This window comes from Lissotriton vulgaris, chromosome 5 (genome assembly GCF_964263255.1).
Source record: "Lissotriton vulgaris chromosome 5, aLisVul1.2, whole genome shotgun sequence".
Taxonomy (NCBI): Eukaryota; Metazoa; Chordata; class Amphibia; order Caudata; family Salamandridae; genus Lissotriton; species Lissotriton vulgaris.
In genome coordinates this window covers 4,656,533-4,676,455 of record NC_141693.1, presented here as the reverse complement: position 1 = coordinate 4,676,455, position 19,923 = coordinate 4,656,533, and the positions used below count along the sequence as shown (strand labels likewise).

Sequence of the window (19,923 nt, the reverse complement as noted above, 5' to 3'; positions counted from 1 at the left end):
AACCCAGTCCTCTTTTTCCGAGTTGTCTCCCCTATCCCTGGACTCTCATGGATAGTGGTGACCGGACGATGTCTTTCTCGCCCTTTCTGTTTGCTCTCTCCCCCTCCGCTGCACTGCAGATTTAGTCCCATGTTGTATTTGTGTCTGTGGTTCGCTTCCTTACTGTCGGCCTACTATGTAATGTCCTCCTGCTGTGTACTGTGTGTATGTAAAGCGCTCTGATACCAACAGGTCGAGCCAGCGCTATACGAAACTTTTAAAATAACTAAAATAAAATAAAATTGCTTAAGGTCAGGGCTCGGACAGCAGAGCTATCCCCCAGCTCAGGGCTCGGACAGCAGAGCTATCCCCCAGATCAGGGCTCGGAAAGCAGAGCTATCCCCCAGCTCAGGGCTCAGACAGGAGAGCTACCCCCCAGCTCAGGGCTCGGACAGCAGAGCTATACCCCAGCTCAGGGCTCAGACAGCAGACCTATCCCCCAGCTCAGGGCTCGGACAGCAGAGCTATCCCCCAGCTCAGGGCTCGGACAGCAGAGCTACCCCCAGCTCAGGGCTGGGACAGCAGAGCTATCCCCCAGCTCAGGGCTCAGACATCAGAGCTATCCCCCAGCTCAGGGCTGGGACAGCAGAGCTACCCCCCAGCTCAGGGCTCAGACAGCAGAGCTATCCCCCAGCTCAGGGCTCGGACAGCAGAGCTATCCCCCAGCTCAGGGCTCGTACAGCAGAGCTATCCCCAGCTCAAGACTCGGGCAGCAGAGCTATCCCCAGCTCAGGCCTCAGACAGCAGAGCTATCCCCCAGCTCAGGGCTCGGACAGCAGAGCTATCCCCCAGCTCAGGGCTCGGACAGCAGAGCTACCCCCAGCTCAGGGCTGGGACAGCAGAGCTATCCCCCAGCTCAGGGCTCAGACAGCAGAGCTATCCCCCAGCTCAGGGCTCGGACAGCAGAGCTACCCCCCAGCTCAGGGTTCAGACAGCAGAGCTATCCCCCAGCTCAGGGCTGGGACAGCAGAGCTACCCCCCAGCTCAGGGCTCAGACAGCAGAGCTATTCCCCAGATCAGGGCTCGGAAAGCAGAGCTATCCCCCAGCTCAGGGCTCAGACAGCAGAGCTACCCCCCAGCTCAGGGCTCGGACAGCAGAGATATCCCCCAGCTCAGGACTCGGACGGCAGAGATATCCCCCAGCTCAGGGCTCGGACAGCAGAGCTATCCCCCAGCTCAGGGCTCGTACAGCAGAGCTATCCCCAGCTCAAGACTCGGGCAGCAGAGTGATGTAAAATGGAAGTAAGATCCACAGGCACAGGTAAGCTTTAAATGAGCTTTATTGCAGCACAGAGATAGTAGGTCAGCTCCAAGTCCAACCAGGGCTCCAACTGCCAAAAAGGCAAGGGAAGCGCTCCAGAATGCAGAACACAAGAAGAGATCTAGAGTGCAGGCTCAAGGGAGAGCAAAGCACTGTACAACATATCTCCTCTCCTTGCAATAAAAGAAAAGACAAGAGCAACAGGAAAGGAAATGCTAATGTACATAGTCCTCCAAATACATAGGTGGGCGTCGGGAGCGAGGGCTCCTCAAGCAGACATCAGATAAAGAAGAGGAAGGAGGAGCAGGAGTACAAGGTACGGAAGGAGAAGCAGGAGTAGTAGAACTGAAATCAAGTACAGACCTATTGTGGTAGGTACACGAGGAAGTGGAAGCATCACCACCACCCACCTCCCCCCGACTAGCTGACAGTGGCATGGGAGAAGCAGGACAACCAGAGGACAATAAGTAGCCATTACAACCATCTACATTGGCAGGAGGCAGGTCATCAGAAGAAGAAGCTTTGCGTTTCTGGTAGAGAGCTACTCTCCGGTAATTCCAGCTCTCACCATTGGATAGAACAATGAAGTTGGGAAAAACCTTCCTAACCTTGTAAGGACCTCTAAATTTACTAAGGCCCTTAGCGAGTCTGCCCGGCTTAACTTTGACCAAGTCACCCACGGAAATGGGCGAGGAGGCACTGTCATGGACCAAAGGAATTTCACTGCTAGAACTCAGCCAAGAAGGGGTCAATTTGCTTGCTGGTGAGCGGCCCCGCATTAGCTCAAAAGGAGACTTTTCACCAGACTTGTGGGGTGTGGAGCGGTAAGCCCAAACCAATTCCTGGACACGCTCATTTGAAAAAGAGCCAGACTCCACGAACATCTGAATCACGCCCTTAATCAGGCGATTCACCCTTTCGCAAAGGCCATTGCCCTGTGGGTTGTAAAGACTCGTCTTCTGATGCCTGATGCCACAATCATTAACAAAAGAAGTCATCTTAGAGGACGTGAGTTGCGTCCCATTGTCAGAAATGAGAACAGAAGGATACCCCTCGTTGTTAAAAATACCCTTCAAAAACGTAATAGTAGCATCTGTAGTAATTTCCTTTACAAACTGTACACACAACCATTTTGAAAAACAGTCGATAAGGACAATTGCAAACCGGTGATCAGTAGGAAGCTCACACATGGGGCCTATGAAGTCAATGCATACACTATGCCAAGGAGTATTAGCAAAAGAAATCTTGTGAGTGGAGTGGGAGCCTAAAACTTTGAGGCGCTTCTCACCCTCCTTACAGAAACTGCATTTCAATACACAATCCACAGCGTCATTATCAATAGAGGGCCACCAGAAGTTCAATTTGACACGACGTTGCGTGAGGCTTTGACCCAGGTGTCCCTCATGGGCCAAGTCTAGAATTCTCTTTCTCAACAAAACAGGGGGAACAAAACGATCACCCCTCATGAGAATATCTTTACCTTCTAAGGAAAGTTCATCCAAAATTTTTAAAAAGGGTCTGACAGAAGGACTTACCGCACTTTCTCTCCTGGGACCATTAGAAATGAGACTGATGACGGCCTTCAAGGTCAGATCCTCCTCCATACCTTTGGACCAGTCATCACGAGTAAATGTGCCACCACACACAGACAAGACATCCTCTATTACAGCAACTGCGAGATCGTCGGACTTGGTCCCAGAACTACAGTCAGTGGAAGGCATAGGGAGTCTAGACAGACAATCCGCTTGGATGTTTTTCCACCCATGAATGAATTCAACCTCACACTGGAAGTCCTGTAGCCGAGAAGCTAGTCTCGCCAACCTGGGAGAACCTTTACCAGCTCCACCAGGAGCAAGGATGTTGACAAGGGGTTTGTGGTCGGTACGTAAAACAAATTTATAACCCCATAAGTAGGTTCGAAAGTAACTTGTACCCCAGACCGCAGCAAGAGCTTCGCGCTCTATTACTGAGTAGTTAGACTCAGAAGAGGACAAGGGTCTAGAAGCGAATGCGATTGTCTTTTCGACACCGCCATGTTTCTGTAGAAGAACAGCGCCCAACCCAATGGCACTTGCATCTACCATCAAGATGGAGGACCGAGTAGTGTCAAAAGGGGTGAGGACATTGGCAGATTTGAGTTCCTTCTTAATCAAATTGAAACAGGATTCGTGATCAGAGGTCCAGTTAAACTTGACACCCTTTTTGAGCAAGGATCTAAGAGAAGCTGTTTTAGAGGCAAAATCTCTTACGAATTTCGAGTAGAACTCGATTAAGCCCATAAAAGACCGAAGTTGATCCTTATCAACCGGGGAGGGTGCAAGTTCAATAGCCTCAATCAAATTCTTTTTGGGTTTAATGCCATCTTCTGACAAACAAAAACCAAGGTATTCTATTTCTTTCAAGAGAAAAGCACACTTCTCTTTCCTTAAAGTCAACCCAGCCTCATTTACTCTATGTAAGACATCCTGTAAAATTTTATTGTGTTCCTGTAAAGAACTACCATAAATCAAAATATCGTCTTGAAAAAATAGCACCTTGTCAAGACCCTTAAAGACTTCAGAGACAAGTCTCTGGAACACGCTAGCAGCTGAGACTAGCCCAAAAGGTAGTCTAGTAAATTGGAAAGTGCCCTCACTAGTGATAAAAGCAGTTAAATGCTTTGAGCTATCGTCCAGACAAATTTGGTGGTAGGCGTGCTTAAGGTCCAACTTACTAAAGAACCTTGCACCTCTAAGGGTTGACACCAATTCGCCAATGTTGGGGAGGGGAAACACGTCAGCTACCACACACTTATTGAGGGAACGAAGATCCACACAGAACCTGATTTTGTTGTCCGGTTTCTGCGAGATCACAACAGGCGAAATCCAAGGAGATGCTTCAATGGGCTCAATAATCCCCCCTTGGAGCATTTCCTCTAGAGTAGCCTTAACCTCATCTCTCAAAGCAAAGGGCACTCTTCTAACCTTGTGCTGTACAGGCAAACTGCCCTCTTTAAGAATTATGCGATGAGAGTATCCAATAAGTTCACCTAACTGGTCTCTAAAAACATTTTTAAATCTGGCCAAAATGTCTTCCACGGATGAAGTCTCAACTATGGAAACTGGGTTGTCTGACCTGGGATCAACTACTATATGGAGATCGTATTGGTGATGACGGCCCAAGATTGCTGGACCATCAGCTGATATGTAAATTTTTCCATAGGCTGATCTGCCTTTGAATACAATTTCAGCTTCAAAGAAACCCAGCATGTCTATTCTCTCCCCCTGGTAACCAGACGGGAAGATGTCACACACTTTCAAAGCTCTTTTCCCCCAAACATTTTCCAACAGGGAAAAGGGAATTATGGTCCATTTCGACCCTGTATCAACCATGAGTGTAACAGTTTTGCCATCAATTATGAAATCATCTTTGAAAGGATTGCCCCTCTGGTTATCACACGCACACACAGTGTCAGTCAGAACTAAAATTTTGTTCACATCACGTCTTAAAACATCGCATTCGTCAACAACCGTAACTTTAGAGTAATTCCTATTCTTACACATTTTAGCAAAGTGTCCCGTTTTACCACACTTTAGACACTCTTTGTTATTTGCATAACAAAACTTCCCATCTAAAGGATGAGAAGAAGTACCACATCTCGAACACATTCTCTGATTGTTCTTGTTGAGAGATGTTGCTTGCACATTCTTTCTTTGAAGAATGTATCCTTTTTTTCTGACGATTGCGATGGCGGCAGATTCATCATCGCTATTATCACTTGCAATATTTTTATGAGAAACTTCAGCCACCTTGGACTCTAAGCCACTTTTTTGCAGTTCTCTCATGCATTTTTCACTTTCCTCTACAACTTTGGCCAGCTCTATTGCGTCTTTCAATGTTGGGTTCTTAGCCGCCCACAGACGTTCTTGCACCTTCCTATTGTTGGCTTGCACAACCAATTGGTCTCTAATTAGCTCGTCTGCCATCTGCCCAAAGTTACATTTAATAGATAATTCACGCAGTCTTGCCACGAATTCGTCAATGCTTTCTTCAGCCAATTGCTTATTTTTATAAAATTTATATCTCTGAAGAATGAGATTCTCTTCCTTGCCAAAACGAGTCTCAAGTCTTGTGACAGCCTCTTTAAATTCGTCAAAATCGGCTTGTGAACCTGCAGGTAGTACTTGTGGTAGGTATCTGAACAAACGCTGCCCCTCTTTACCCAACGTGGTCATCAACAGTGCTTTTTTGCGTTTAGGCGAATAATCCTCACCATCTAGAGCCTCAATATAGTTATGGAACATAACTATCCAGTCCTCCCATGCTATAGGAGGATTGCCTGGCTCTGACAAGAATTGAGGAGGAAGGGCAACATTGATTGATTGTGACATGACTTTTAGCAAATGTCAGTAGGTACAGAGAATAAAGTACACCCAACAGTGGAGCAAACAAGAGTATGAAGCAAATGCTTACTGTTAATGCAGCTGATGGTCTGGTTGCTGCTTTGTCACACTCGTTTCAAGCGCTCTGAAATGCTCGTTTCCAACAATTCCTCAGTGCAGGCTCAAGGGAGAGCAAAGCACTGTACAACACAGAGCTATCCCCAGCTCAGGGCTCAGACAGCAGAGCTATCCCCCAGCTCAGGGCGCAGACAGCAGAGCTACCCCCAGCTCAGGGCTCGGACAGCAGAGCTACCCCCAGCTCAGGGCTGGGACAGCAGAGCTATCCCCCAGCTCAGGGCTCGGACAGCAGAGCTATCCCCCAGCTCAGGGCTCGGACAGCAGAGCTATCCCCCAGCTCAGGACGCAGACAGCAGAGCTACCCCCCAGCTCAGGGCTCAGACAGCAGAGCTACCCCCCAGCTCAGGGCTCGGACAGCAGAGCTACCCACAGCTCATGGCTCAGACAGCAGAGCTATCCCCCAGCTCAGGGCTCGGACAGCAGAGCTACCCCTAGCTAAGGGCTCGGACATCAGAGCTATCCCCCAGCTCAGGGCTCAGACAGCAGAGCTATCCCCCAGCTCAGGGCTCAGACAGCAGAGCTATCCCCAGCTCATGGCTCAGACAGCAGAGCTACCCCCCAGCTCAGGGCTCGGACAGCAGAGCTATCCCCAGCTCAGGACGCAGACAGCAGAGCTATCCCCCAGCTCAGGGCTGGGACAGCAGAGCTATCCCCCAGCTCAGGACTCGGACAGCAGAGCTACCCCTCAGCTCAGGACTCGGACAGCAGAGCTACCCCCCAGCTCAGGGCTCAGACAGCAGAGCTACCCCCCAGCTCAGGGCTCGGACAGCAGAGCTACCCACAGCTCATGGCTCAGACAGCAGAGCTATCCCCCAGCTCAGGGCTCGGACAGCAGAGCTACCCCTAGCTAAGGGCTCGGACATCAGAGCTATCCCCCAGCTCAGGGCTCAGACAGCAGAGCTATCCCCAGCTCATGGCTCAGACAGCAGAGCTACCCCCCAGCTCAGGGCTCGGACAGCAGAGCTATCCCCAGCTCAGGACGCAGACAGCAGAGCTATCCCCCAGATCAGGGCTACCCCCCAGCTCAGAGCTCGGACAGCAGAGCTACCCCCAGCTCAGGGCTCAGACACCAGAGCTATCCCCCAGCTCAGGACGCAGACAGCAGAGCTATCCCCCAGCTCAGGGCTCGGAAAGCAGAGCTATCCCCCAGCTCAGGGCTCAGACAGCAGAGCTATCCCCAGCTCAGGGCTCGGACAGCAGAGCTATCCCCCAGCTCAGGGCTCGGACAGCAGAGCTATCCCCCAGCTCAGGGCTCGGACAGCAGAGCTATCCCCCAGCTCAGGGCTCGGACAGCAGAGCTATCCCCCAGCTCAGGGCTCGGACAGCAGAGCTATCCCCCAGCTCGGGGCTCGGACAGCAGAGCTATCCCCCAGCTCAGGGCTCGGACAGCAGAGCTATCCCCCAGCTCAGGGCTCGGACAGCAGAGCTATCCCCCAGCTCAGGGCTCAGACAGCAGAGCTATCCCCCAGCTCAGGGCTCGGACAGCAGAGCTATCCCCCAGCTCAGGGCTCGAACAGTAGAGCTACCCCCCAGATCAGGGCTCGGACGGCAGCTCTGGCAGCCCCCCACCCCCCCTCCCCCGCCCGCCTTCCCCTCACTCACCTCAGGCGGTAGATAGTACCAGGTGGTCCTGTTCTTCATGGTCCGTCCCTCTGTCCGCTCCTCGCCCTCTCACTCCGGCGGGGGGCGGCCCTCCCCGGGACGGTCTTCCAGAGGGGGGTGAGGCCGGGGGGCGCTTCAGGGGTCGCCATGCAGGGCCGCCCGGGTCAGGAGCTGGCAGAGGGACGCCCTGGGGCGAGGGCACGGCTCTCACAGGAACAGGTCTGTCCCCTCAGGGCCACGCCAGCGGCGCCCTCACATCCCAGCCCCAAACATGCCATGTCTGTCTGTCCCTCACGGTCCGTGTCTGTCTGTCCCTCACGGGTCTGTGGACACCCCTCCGGTCCGTGTCTGGCCTGACCCTGCTGCGGGGGTCACGGGGTCAAGGGGGCCCTGGGCAGCCCCCCGAGGCCAGGGGGCGCTCACAGGCTGCGCCTGACTCTATAGGCCAGGGCTGGCTGCACTGGTCTGTGTTGACTCTCACAGGCTCGGTCTGTCTGTCCAGGTGCGCACCCACAGGCTTGGGTTCACCCCAAGGGGTCCACCACGGCCCACCAGGACCCCCAGCTCAGGCCTCCCTCTGTCTCCAGCCTCCGCCGCCTCTACAGGTTCACGACCCCAGCGACCTTCACGAGACTATGTCTGCCCTCACAGGGCAACGTCTGTCTCAATGTCCACAGGTTAGGGTCCTGTCTGACCTCACAGGTTCCAGGGGTGTCCTCACAGACCCTCCGTCTGACTCCACAGGCCAGAGCCACAGGCTGCGGTCTGTCTGTCCTCACAGGGCAACGCCTGTCTCAATGTCCACAGGTTAGGGTCCCGTCTGTCCTCACAGACCCTCCGTCTGTTATTTGAAGCCTATGTCTGCCCCCACAGGCCGGGTCCACAGGTCCACGGGTCCCCCTGCCCTCCAGGGTCCTCACAGACCCCTCCTCTGCCCCTCGGGCCCGGCGCTTCCCTCACAGGCCCCGGCGTCGCCCTCCGAGGACAGAGAGAAGGGACCGAGGAAACGAGAACTGAAGCGAAAAGGGAAGTCATCACATGAGCGGGGACGGAGCGGCCTCCCGGGGAGAGAGAGGGGTTACCACACCCGAGACAAGGACAGGGAGAGCGGGGCAGGAGGAGAGGGAGAGGGGGGGAGGGAGGGGAAGAGGAAAGAAGGAGAGAGAAGGAGAGAAGGAGAGAAGAAGAGAGAGGGGGAGAAGAGGAAAGAAGGAGAGAGGGCACGGAAGAAAAGAGAGAGAGAAGGAGGAAGAGAGGACGAGGGAGGGAAGAAGGAAAGAATCAGAGACGGCACAGAAGAAAAGAGGGAGGGAGGGAGGGAAGGAGAAGGAGAGAGGGAGGGAGGGAGGGAAGGAGAAGGAGAGAGGGAGGGAGGGAGGGAGGGAGAAGGAAAGAAGGAGAGACGGCACAGAAGAAGAGAGAGAGGGAGGGAGGGGAGAAGGAAAGAAGGAGAGAGGGCACAGAAGAAGAGAGAGAGGGAGGGAGGGGAGAAGGAAAGAAGGAGAGACGGCACAGAAGAAGAGAGGGAGGGAGGGAGGGAGAAGGAAAGAAGGAGAGAGGGCACAGAAGAAGAGAGGGAGGGAGGGAGGGAGAAGGAAAGAAGGAGAGAGGGCACAGAAGAAGAGAGGGAGGGAGGGAGGGAGAAGGAAAGAAGGAGAGAGGGCACAGAAGAAGAGAGGGAGGGAGGGAGGGAGAAGGAAAGAAGGAGAGAGGGCACAGAAGAAAAGAGTAGAGAAAGGGTGTGAGGAGAAGGTGAGCGGGGGATGTCGATAGTGGAGACAGAAGGGACAAGACGAAGAGAGGAGAAGGCGGGAAGTTGTGCGGGCCAGGACCGAGAGGAAGACGACGGTGGGGTGTGTGTGTGTCTGGGGAGGGGGGGGTGACTAAGGAGGCGAGAAAACAGACAGCGGCCTTTGCAGAGGTGGGCGTGGGCGGAGACATGTGGCGCCCTCGCTGATGGGGTGGATTCATTGAGGCCGCGGGGGTCCCTTTTGTGTCCAGGGGTCAGTAAACCCCCAGTCACTCCCCTGATGGGGGCCTCGCACTCATCCTCAGAGCACAGGAGCAGCCGCCCCCCCCCCCCCGCCCATTGACAGCCTGAGTGCGGCGGATCGCCTCCTCCAGAGTGACCATGGGTCAGTCTGGGCGGGCACAGCATGCGCCCTCCCCCGGCCAGGGGCCAGGGTCCAGGGCAGGGCAGTCTGTCACCTGTAGGCTGCTGCTAGCTGAGAATCCAGTTAACCGAAGGAATGCGGTGAAAGAAGTGTAAAGGAAGGGATTATAGTTATAGTATAGCAGCCATGGGTGCTGCTTTTTTATTGTATGGAACTAACAACCATAGACAAAGCCAATAGTTCTGGCTTGTTGTAGGTGTAACGTTACTTGTTGTATTATATATCTGGATGCAATGACAGAAGCAACAAAAATACCAGTCGGGCGGCACATTATATTCAGCACAGATTTTTAGTTTATGTGTTTTAAGCCACGCATTTTATTACATCAAACACCCTTTTGGAGAGACCCCTTAGTTTTTTCAACCCACTTAAAGCCCCGGAAACAGCACCATGTCACAGTCACCTCACATCCTGGCACTGCGCATCATGCATGACTCATGCCTTCCACTTTTTCAGATTGCCCATGTGCAGGGGCACAGTGAACCCTGCCCCACCCCACCCCTTGCTTTAGGAACTACAGCGAGGACAGAATTCTTGATGGGTCTCATAATTTATGTGAAAAGGTGAGTGAGTAAGTAAGTGAAGGGATGGGTGGATGGATGGCTGGATAGATGAGTGAAATGATGGATGGATGAGTGAGTGAAAGGGCGGGTGGTTGGACAAAAGGATAGATAGATGAGGGAAGGAGTGAAAGGGTGGATGGATGAGGGAACGGATGGATGAATGATAGGTTCAATGGATGGATTCATGAGTGGATGGATGGGTGGGTGGATGGATAAGTGAAAGGGGAATTGAAAGAGAAAGGGGGTTGGGTAAATGGATGACTGAACGGGTGAGTGGGTGGAAGGATGAGTGACTGGGTGGATGAATGAGTAAGTGAAAGGATGGCTGGATAGGTAAATGGCTGGATGGATGGGTGGAAGAGTGGCTGCATGAATGTCTGATGGATAGGGTGTAAGGGTGGATGGATGGATAACAGATGGATGAGTGAAAGGGTGGATGGAGGGCTACGTGATGGATAGGTTTGTAAATGGTTGAATATGTTTGGATATAGATGGGCACCTAGATGGAAGGACAGAATGAATGGTGAAAGACTGAATGATGGATGAAAGAATGATTACACCTTGTAGCACCCATTATCTTAAGCAACATTTCCTATACATTGACTTTCACATTTATATGAGTGATTGTCTCTATATAATGTGTGTGTTGTAACGCACTCCAACACTCTGCCCCACATACGTGGGATGAGTAGCACTATAGAACAAATTAAACACACATGAGAGGGGGTCTATGTGAAGATGAGGGGCGCCATTGGAGGGTGGTAGCAAGGCCAGACTGGCCGGACCGGGCATCGGGCGTTTTCTCTGGGAGCTGGAAAGGTGGGGGCGGTTTTGTTACCACAAAAAGACCTGCACATTTGCTTAAAGCTGCGTATACTGACAAACCATGAAGAGCACAATTGTCTCAACTTAATGTAAACTTATTTTCACTTGTACTTTAGTGGTTGTCTATTTACTTCCTTATACACTACTGCTCAACCTCCTCTGATGTGTCTGTAAAACTTACCTTTTGTCCTGAATTTTGACCTTCTGTCCTGAATTTTTGACCTGAATTTGCACCAATGCCAGTTGGTCACCCTAACCTCAGCAGAGGAGGGTTTTGTTGAGGTGTCAGCAGGGGTCAGAGGGCGAAGGGAGGGCAAGGAAGGGTCAATGGGGTGTTTAAAGGCTAAGACCACTTTAAGCTGGTAAATCAGACAGAAAGGAAGAGGCGGGACAAAGACAAGGCTGGAGAGATGAGAAGGGGCTGCTGCTGGCATCACCTTAAAGCACCTTAAAGCGCTCCTTACTTTAGCAGAGCAGAGTAACGCTAGTCCATATCGGACTAATTAACATACTAGCACAGCGCGCTGCAACGCTGAGCTTCACCTGAAGTGCCTCGCTTTAACTATTGTGTCTCCCTGTGCCCTAATAGTAACTTTTAGCGTGTGATTGCAAGTGTGTGCCCCGACTGCCATTTTGTTTACTACCTTGTTGTTGTTAGTCTCCCCTCCCCGGATATCCACCCCGCCTCCCAGCTGCTCCGCCCTCGCCCCTCCCCAACTCCTTTATATGACTGATGTACTACGGCGCAGCGTTCACGCGCAGCGATCGCGCCCAATCCGCGCCGAAGGTGCGCCAAAGGTAAGCCCGTCTACGCCCGTCCGCGCCTGGACCGCGCCCAGCGCCAGACCCCCTGGTTCCCGTAATGCCCAGCCCACTCGCATCACTTACGATGCCACCACCCTCCTAGCCCTTAACCCCGGCCGTTCCCCCAACTGCGTCCAAGCCGCTCCTGGACATACCCATGGACCCTTCTCTTGCAACTCCTGCAAGTTCGACGGCGCCAAAACGAACTCCTCATCCACCAACACCATACAGAGACCTGACACCAACCACCTAAAATGCATCCTGCTCAACACCCGCTCGATCCACAGACACGCCATCGACCTCTGGAATTTACTAGACACCATCTCACCGGACGTCGCCTTCCTAACAGAAACATGGATGAATGCCTCTTCAGCCCCAGACATCACCATTGCCATCCCGGAAGGATACAAGATCATCCATAAGGACCGCATCAAGCAAACAGGAGGAGGCATCGCTATCGTCCATAAGAACTCCATCCGCATCTCAACCAGCTCAGACGTCAACCTTGCCAGCGCCGAACACCTCCACTTCCAGATCCACACCGACCCCAAGACCACACTCAGAGGCACTCTCCTCTACCGGCCTCCAGGACCCCGTGCACAATTCAGTGACAACATCACTGACTTTATCACCCCACACGCTCTCCCCTCCGAGGAATACATTCTATTGGGAGACCTCAATTTTCACCTGGAAAAGAGCAATGACAGCAGCACCACCACCCTTCTGGACAATCTCTCCAACCTCGGACTCAAACAACTTGTCACTACCCCCACCCACATTGCAGGTCACACACTCGACCCTATCTTCACCTCCAGCAAACATGTCTCATTCAGTCACACCACAGCTCTTCATTGGACGGACCACAGCTGCGTTCACTTTATCTACGATAAGACCACTATCCACAACCATCCTCAACCCACCCTGCGAAGAAACTGGAACAAAATCACCATCGGCCAGATCTCTTCATCGCTTCTTCTAAACCCCCCCGCCCACTCCTCAAACCCCGACCAAGCAGCCATTAAACTCACCCAATGGCTATCCAACAGCGCCGACATCCTAGCACCGTTGAAAAAGCATCAAATCAAACTTGGCAGCAAAAACGCCTCCTGGTTCAACGATGATCTTAAGAAATCGAAGAAACTCTGTCGCTCCCTCGAGAAGGCCTGGAAAAAAGACCCAAACACCAGCACCAGGGACGCCTTCAAAAACGCCACCCGCATACACCACCAACTAATCCGGTCTGCCAAGAAAGCCGCATTCAAAGACCGACTAGATAACAACGCCCACAACAGCAAGGAATTATTCAACATCGTCAAAGAATTTACCAACCCATCAGCCAACTCCAACGACATCACCCCCTCCCAAGCCCTCTGCGACTCCCTAGCTTCCTTCTTCCACAACAAAATCGCAGACATCCACAACAGCTTCGACAACCGACCCGAAGACCAACCCACCCAACCTTCTGCAGGACCTTCACCCCCCTTGAACATCCTTAACGACTGGAATCCAATCTCCACTGAGGACACCATCCGCCTGATGAACTCCATCCACTCAGGATCCCCAACTGACCCATGCCCTCACCACATCTTCAACAAAGCAGACTCCATCATAGCACCACACCTCCGAGATGTCATCAACTGCTCCCTCAACTCCACCACCTTCCCGGAAAGCTGGAAACACGCAGAACTCAGCGCCCTTCTGAAAAAACCCACAGCTGACCCCACCGAACTCAAAAACTACCGCCCCATCTCGCTTCTTCCATTCCCGGCCAAAGTCATCGAGAAAGCTGTCAACAATCAGCTCGCTGCCTTCCTCGAAACCAACAAATCCCTCGACTCATCACAGTCCGCCTTCCGAGCCAAACACAGCACTGAGGCCGCACTTATCGCAGCAACAGACGACATTCGAACTCTACTGGACAATGGAGACACAGTCGCCCTCATCCTCCTTGACCTCTCCGCTGCCTTCGACACAGTCTGTCATAGCACCCTTCTACAGCGCCTCAGAGACGTCGGAATCCAAGGAAAAGCACTGGAATGGATCACCTCGTTCCTCACCGGAAGAACCCAGAGAGTCCGCCTCCCTCCATTCAAGTCAGAGGCCTCTAAAGTCATCTGCGGCGTACCACAAGGATCGTCACTCAGCCCCACCCTCTTCAACGTATACATGAGCCCCCTTGCGGCCATCGCTCGCCAACACAATCTCAACATCATCTCCTACGCTGACGACACTCAACTAATCCTCTCACTCACCAAAGACCCTAACACCGCCAAAACCAACTTACACGAAGGAATGAAAGAAGTAGCCGAGTGGATGAAGCACAGCCGTCTGAAACTGAACTCAGACAAAACAGAAGTCCTCATCTTAGGCACCTCCCCCTCCGCCTGGGATGACTCTTGGTGGCCAGAGGCCCTTGGAAAAGCACCCATCCCGACGGACCACGCACGGAACCTGGGCGTCATCCTGGACTCCTCACTCTCGATGACCAGACAAGTCAACGCCGTTTCATCATCTTGCTTCAACATTCTTCGCATGCTCAAAAAAACATTTCGCTTGATCCCCACCGAAACTAGAAAAACGGTCACCCACGCACTGGTCACGAGCCGCCTGGACTACGGAAACACCCTATACGCCGGTACCACCGCAAAACTCCAGAAAAAACTCCAACGCATCCAGAACGCTTCAGCCAGGCTCGTACTAGACATCCCGCGTAAAGAACACATCTCTGGGCACCTGAAAAACCTCCACTGGCTCCCCGTAAATAAGAGGATTACTTTCCGCCTCCTAACCCACGCACACAAAGCACTTTACGAACTTGGACCTGAATGCCTCAACACACGACTGTCCTTCTACACCCCCTCCCGTCAGCTACGATCCTCCAACCAAGCCCTTGCCACTGTACCTCGCATCAACAAAACCACCATGGGAGGTAGATCCTACTCCTACCTGGCAGCTAAGACCTGGAACTCACTTCCCACTCACCTTCGCCTTACTCAGAACCACCTAGCATTCAGAAAGCAACTTAAAACCTGGATATTCGACAAGTAATTCCCCACCCTTCCTCAAGCGCCTTGAGACCCTATGGGTATGTAGTGCGCTATATAAATCTCGACTTGACTTGCGTCCCTTAGGGTTGGACTGGGATCAAAAGTAGGCCCGAGCACCCTAAAAAGAAAGTCACCCACATCTGCGGATTGCACCTTTTCGGAAAACACTGCTTCAGTGTCTTACGTATTGTGAAAAGAAGGTTCTCTAAAAGAGGTGGGTTTTCCTAACTTCACTGAGATTTAAAAAAAAATGCAAATGTTGTCAGGGCTCTGTGAACGGATTTGTTTACATTGATATATAAAAATATAAGCGTTTCCACTGCTGCTTATCCGCCCACCGGGCCGCTGGCGGCATCTGATCAAGCAGAGTGCCCAATCGGCCACCACGCTGGCCAAAAAAGTGACCCACAGCTCTAACTCCAATACCGGCCCACGCCGAGTGCCCGCTTTACTAATCCGACCCTGCCTTCGGAAGACTGGTTGGGGTGCCTTCACTGTGTGGCTTGAAGCCACCGCGTAAGCAAGGCGCTATGCATTGGTCAGGGTGTTTGTAGATTTCGCCCACACACTGCTGTACCGAGGCACTTCCTCGCCTCACAGTAGTTACTGTGTGCTTGTTGTGCTACCCACCTCCCTCCGGGGGGTAAGTGGCCGCAGGGGTCCAGGGTTGGGCATTGAGTACCCCTGCCAGCGGCAGCTCTACCTGCTCATTACTTGGTGACCAATGTTGGAATTGGAAAACATTTACTGTGGGAACCCATCCATTGGGGGCCAAGGTGTGGCAGAAGGAAAGGGGTGGAGTCAGGAGGGGCGGAGCTTGAAAAGCAGGGTCTGACAGTTGACAAATCCATTTACATAAGGAATATGCTACTTACCAGTATGCATCTGTTCTTGGCATAGAGGGCTGCAGAGTGGTACATTATGAATAGATCGCCATCTGGTGTTGGGCTCGGATGATTGCACTTTGTTTTTCTCTTGGAGAGTCTTTTGTATCTTGGTGACTCCTCCCTTGGTTGGTAGTGCGCATGGGCATCGGCTCCATCCTTAGATTGTTTTGCCATAGTAGGGTTAGATGGAGTAGTATAGTAGAATACAGATAAGAGTGCCCATGTAAGTATATCTAAATAAGATAATGTTGGAACAGACACAGGTTTCCGGGGAGGCTGGGAGGGCATGTACCACTCTGCAGCCCTCTATGCCAAGAACAGATGCATACTGGTAAGTAGCATATTCCGTTCGAGGCATATGGGCTGCAGATGGTACATTATGAATAGACTATACAGCAGTTCTCTCCCTAGCGGTGGTCGCCCGTGTCTGTTGCAACTGTCTGAAACAATGTTTTTAATACTGCTTGTCCCACTCTAGCTTGTTGTGTTGTGTGCACATCTACACAATAGTGCTTTGTGAAGGTGTGCGGTGTAACCCAGGTAGCTGCTCTGCATATGTCATCTAGTGGAATGTTTCCCAGAAATGCCATAGATGCTCCTAGTTTACGTGTAGAGTGAGCTCTAGGAGGAACAGTTAATGTTCTCTTTGCCTTTAAGTAGCATATTTGAATGCATTTTACAATCCATCTGGCAATGCCCGCTTTGGAGATGGGAGTGCCTTTATGTGTAGGAGAAAACGCAACAAATAGCTGTTTTGTCTTTCTGAAAGTTTGTGTTCTTTCTATATAGTACAATATGGCCCTTCTAACGTCCAGTGTATGTAGGGCTCTTTCCGCTACTGTTTGTGGTTTTGGAAAGAAAACCGGTAATTCCACTGACTGATTGATGTGGAATGCTGAAATAACTTTCGGTAAGAATTTTGGGTTTGTTCTAAGAACCACTTTATTTTGGTGTAGCTGCATAAATGGTTCTTGAATCGTAAAAGCTTGCAGCTCACTTACTCTTCTAAGTGACGTGATAGCTATGAGGAAGGCCACCTTCCATGTGAGGAATTGTATTTCACACCTATGCATAGGTTCAAAGGGTGGTCCCATTAGTCTGGTAAGCACTATGTTGAGATTCCAGACTGGGGAAGGTGGTCTTCTTGGTGGAATGACTCTTTTGAGTCCTTCCATGAAAGCTTTAATTGCTGGTACTTTAAACAGTGACAGATGTTGCCTGTTTTGTAGGTACGCCGCTATGGCTGCGAGATGAACTCTGATAGAGGTATATGCTAGGTTACATTGCTGTAGGTGTAATAAATAGCAAATGATTTGTTTAGTGGATGCGTCCAGAGGGTTGATGTTCTTACTGTTACAGTGTATAGCAAACCTCTTCCATTTTGCTGCATAGCATGCTCTGGTGGTAGGACGTCTTGCTTGTTTAATGATTTCCATGCATTCTGGTGGTAAATCTAAATACCCAAACTCTATGACCTCAGGAGCCAGATCGCTAGGTTCAGTTGTTTGGGATCTGGGTGCATTATTTCTCCATGGTTCTGTGTAAGATGCATGGGTAATAACCTTAGCTTTTGATGTGGTACTTGTGAGAGTTGTAGCAGCGTGGTGAACCACGGCTGTCTTGCCCACGTGGGTGCCACTAGTATCATTGTCATTGAGTGTTGCTGTAGTTTCCGAACCAGTAATGGAATTAGTGGTAGAGGAGGGAACGCGTAAGCAAATTTGTTGGACCAATTTATCCACAGTGCATTGCCCTGGGACCTTTGGTGTGGGTACCTGGATGCGAATTCTTTGCATTTTGCGTTCTGATGATTGGCAAACAGATCTATCTCTGGTTGCCCCCATTTTTGGAAGAATGGCTGTAGTATTTGGTCGTGCAGCTCCCATTCGTGTACTTGTTCTGACTGTCTGCTTAGGATGTCTGCTATTTGATTTTGAACTCCTGGTAGGTGTTCCGCTAACAGGTAGATCTTTTGAGGAATGGCCCATCTCCATATGTCCTGTGCTAGTCTGGACAGTTGGAGAGAGTGTGTCCCCCCCTGTTTTTGAATATAATACATTGCAGTCATGTTGTCTGTTCTGATCAGGACTGCTTTTCCTGCTATTAGTATTAGGAAAGCCTCTAGTGCTAGAAATATTGCTAATAGTTCTAGGTAGTTGATGTGCAGTTTCTTTTGCTGCACACTCCACTTCCCCTGTACTGTGTATCTGTCCATATGCGCTCCCCATCCGGAGAGCGATGCGTCCGCTGTTATTGTCACTTGTGGAATTGGCTCTAGGAACGACCGTCCCTTGGAAATGTTTTCTGTGTTCCACCACTTCAGAGAGCGATGCGTCCGGTCGTTTACCAACACCAGATCTGTAATCTGACCTTGAGCCTGATTCCACTGTGTCGCTAGACACTCTTGTAGTGGGCGCATTTGTAGTCTGGCATGTGGTATTAGCTGTATGCAGGAGGACATCATGCCTAATAGTTGCATAAACACTCGTGCTGGTAGTAAGTGTTGTGGTTGAAATCTTTGTATTAACCCGACCATTGTCTGTACTCTGATTGGGTTGGGGTATGCTATTGCCTTCTCTGTGTCTACTGTAGCTCCCAGGTATTGCTGAATCTGGTTTGGTTGCAGGTGTGATTTTTTGTAGTTCACCGTGAACCCTAGGTGGTGCAGCAATTGGATTGTCTTCTGTGTGTTGTGAAGACATTCTTCCTTTGACTTGGCCTTTATTAGCCAATCGTCCAAGTATGGGAAGACATGTATTTGTTGTCTTCTTAGGTGTGCTGCCACCACAGCTAGACATTTTGTGAAAACTCTTGGTGCTGTTGTGACACCGAACGGAAGGACTTTGAACTGATAGTGTTGTCCTTCTAACACAAACCTTAGGTATTTTCTGTGGGCTCTGTGAATTGGGATATGAAAGTAAGCGTCTTTTAGATCCAGTGTAGAAAGAAAGTCCCCTTTCTTCAGTAAAGGGAGTACTTGTTGGAGCGTGACCATGTGGAAATGCTCCGAATTTATGTAAGCATTGAGAGGTCTGAGGTCTAATATTGGTCTTAGGGACCCGTCCTTTTTGGGGATCAGGAAGTATAGAGAGTATACTCCTGTTCCCTGTTGATCTTTTGGGACCTTCTCTATTGCATGCTTTTGTAGAAGTGCTAGCACTTCTTCTCTTAACAATGTCAGATGATCTTGACTCATTGGACGCTGTTTGGGGGGGATGTTTGGTGGGGTAGCTGTGAGTTCTAGGCAATAACCATGTTGGATAATTTGTCTCACCCACTTGTCTGACGTGATGTTTTCCCAGACAGGTAGGAACTGTTATAGACGTCCCCCGACCGGTGTTATGTGGTCTGGGGGGAGTTCTATGAAGTCACTGTTTTGGTGTTGAGGCGTTGCGGTTGTTATTGTTTCCGCGGCCTCTACCCTTATTGTTGTTACCTCTGTAACTGCCTCTTGAATTACCTCTGGGTGATGTTGGTGTGAAAGATGTGGATTGTTGATTTGTTCCTGTGTTCTTTGAGCCCCCTCTATAGGTGGATCTACGGAAGGAACCTCTCTGTGTTGGCTGTTGCAATGCTCCCATTGACTTAGCCGTTTCCGTATCTTTCTTCGTTTTTTCTAATGTCTCGTCTGTGCTTGAACCAAACAATGTTTTCTGATCAAATGGTTTGTTCAATAGGGCTGTTTGTACTTCTTGTTTGAATCCAGAGATTCTAAGCCATGCGTGCCTTCTTAGCATGACACTGGTATTAATAGACCTTGCTGCAGTGTCTGCTGCGTCTAATGCACACTTAATGGAAGTATTGGTTATTATTTTACCTTCCTGTATTAATTGATCTGCCTTTTTCTGGTGTTCTTTTGGGAGATGTATGAGAAGTTTTTCTAACTCATCGTAATGTGCCCTGTCGTAACGTGCGAGTAGTGCTTGTGTATTGGCTATACGCCAGCTATTCGCTGCCTGTGATGCTACTCTTTTGCCTGATGCATCTATTAACTTCGACTCTTTATCTGGTGGAGGAGCCTCTCCTGTAGATAATGAGTTTGCTCTTTTACGAGCGTTTGAGACCACCAGCGAGTCTAGAGGTACATGCCCTCTAATAAATATTGGGTCCTTTGGAGCCGCTTTGTATTTTTTATCAATTCTGGGGTTTAACACCCTGGCTCTCACTGGGTTTTCGAATATTTCCTCTGTGTGACTAAGAAGACCCTTTAACATAGGAAGAG

At 50.8% G+C, this 19,923-nt stretch overlaps 1 protein-coding gene across 4 annotated transcripts in view; it reads right to left on the bottom strand.

The window, feature by feature from the left end:
- Positions 1-19,923, bottom strand: part of RGL2 (ral guanine nucleotide dissociation stimulator like 2) — a 246,205-nt gene that overhangs the window by 159,072 nt on the left and 67,210 nt on the right. The window contains exon 1 of one of the 4 annotated variants that reach the window (XM_086920622.1): positions 7,402-8,206. The exons of the other annotated variants lie outside the window; for them this stretch is intronic. Coding sequence (XP_086776748.1) covers positions 7,402-7,440 — 39 coding nt within the window. The 5' untranslated portion in view covers positions 7,441-8,206. Of the gene's footprint in view, positions 1-7,401; positions 8,207-19,923 lie in introns of those variants that run through there. 4 annotated transcript variants of the gene reach the window in all.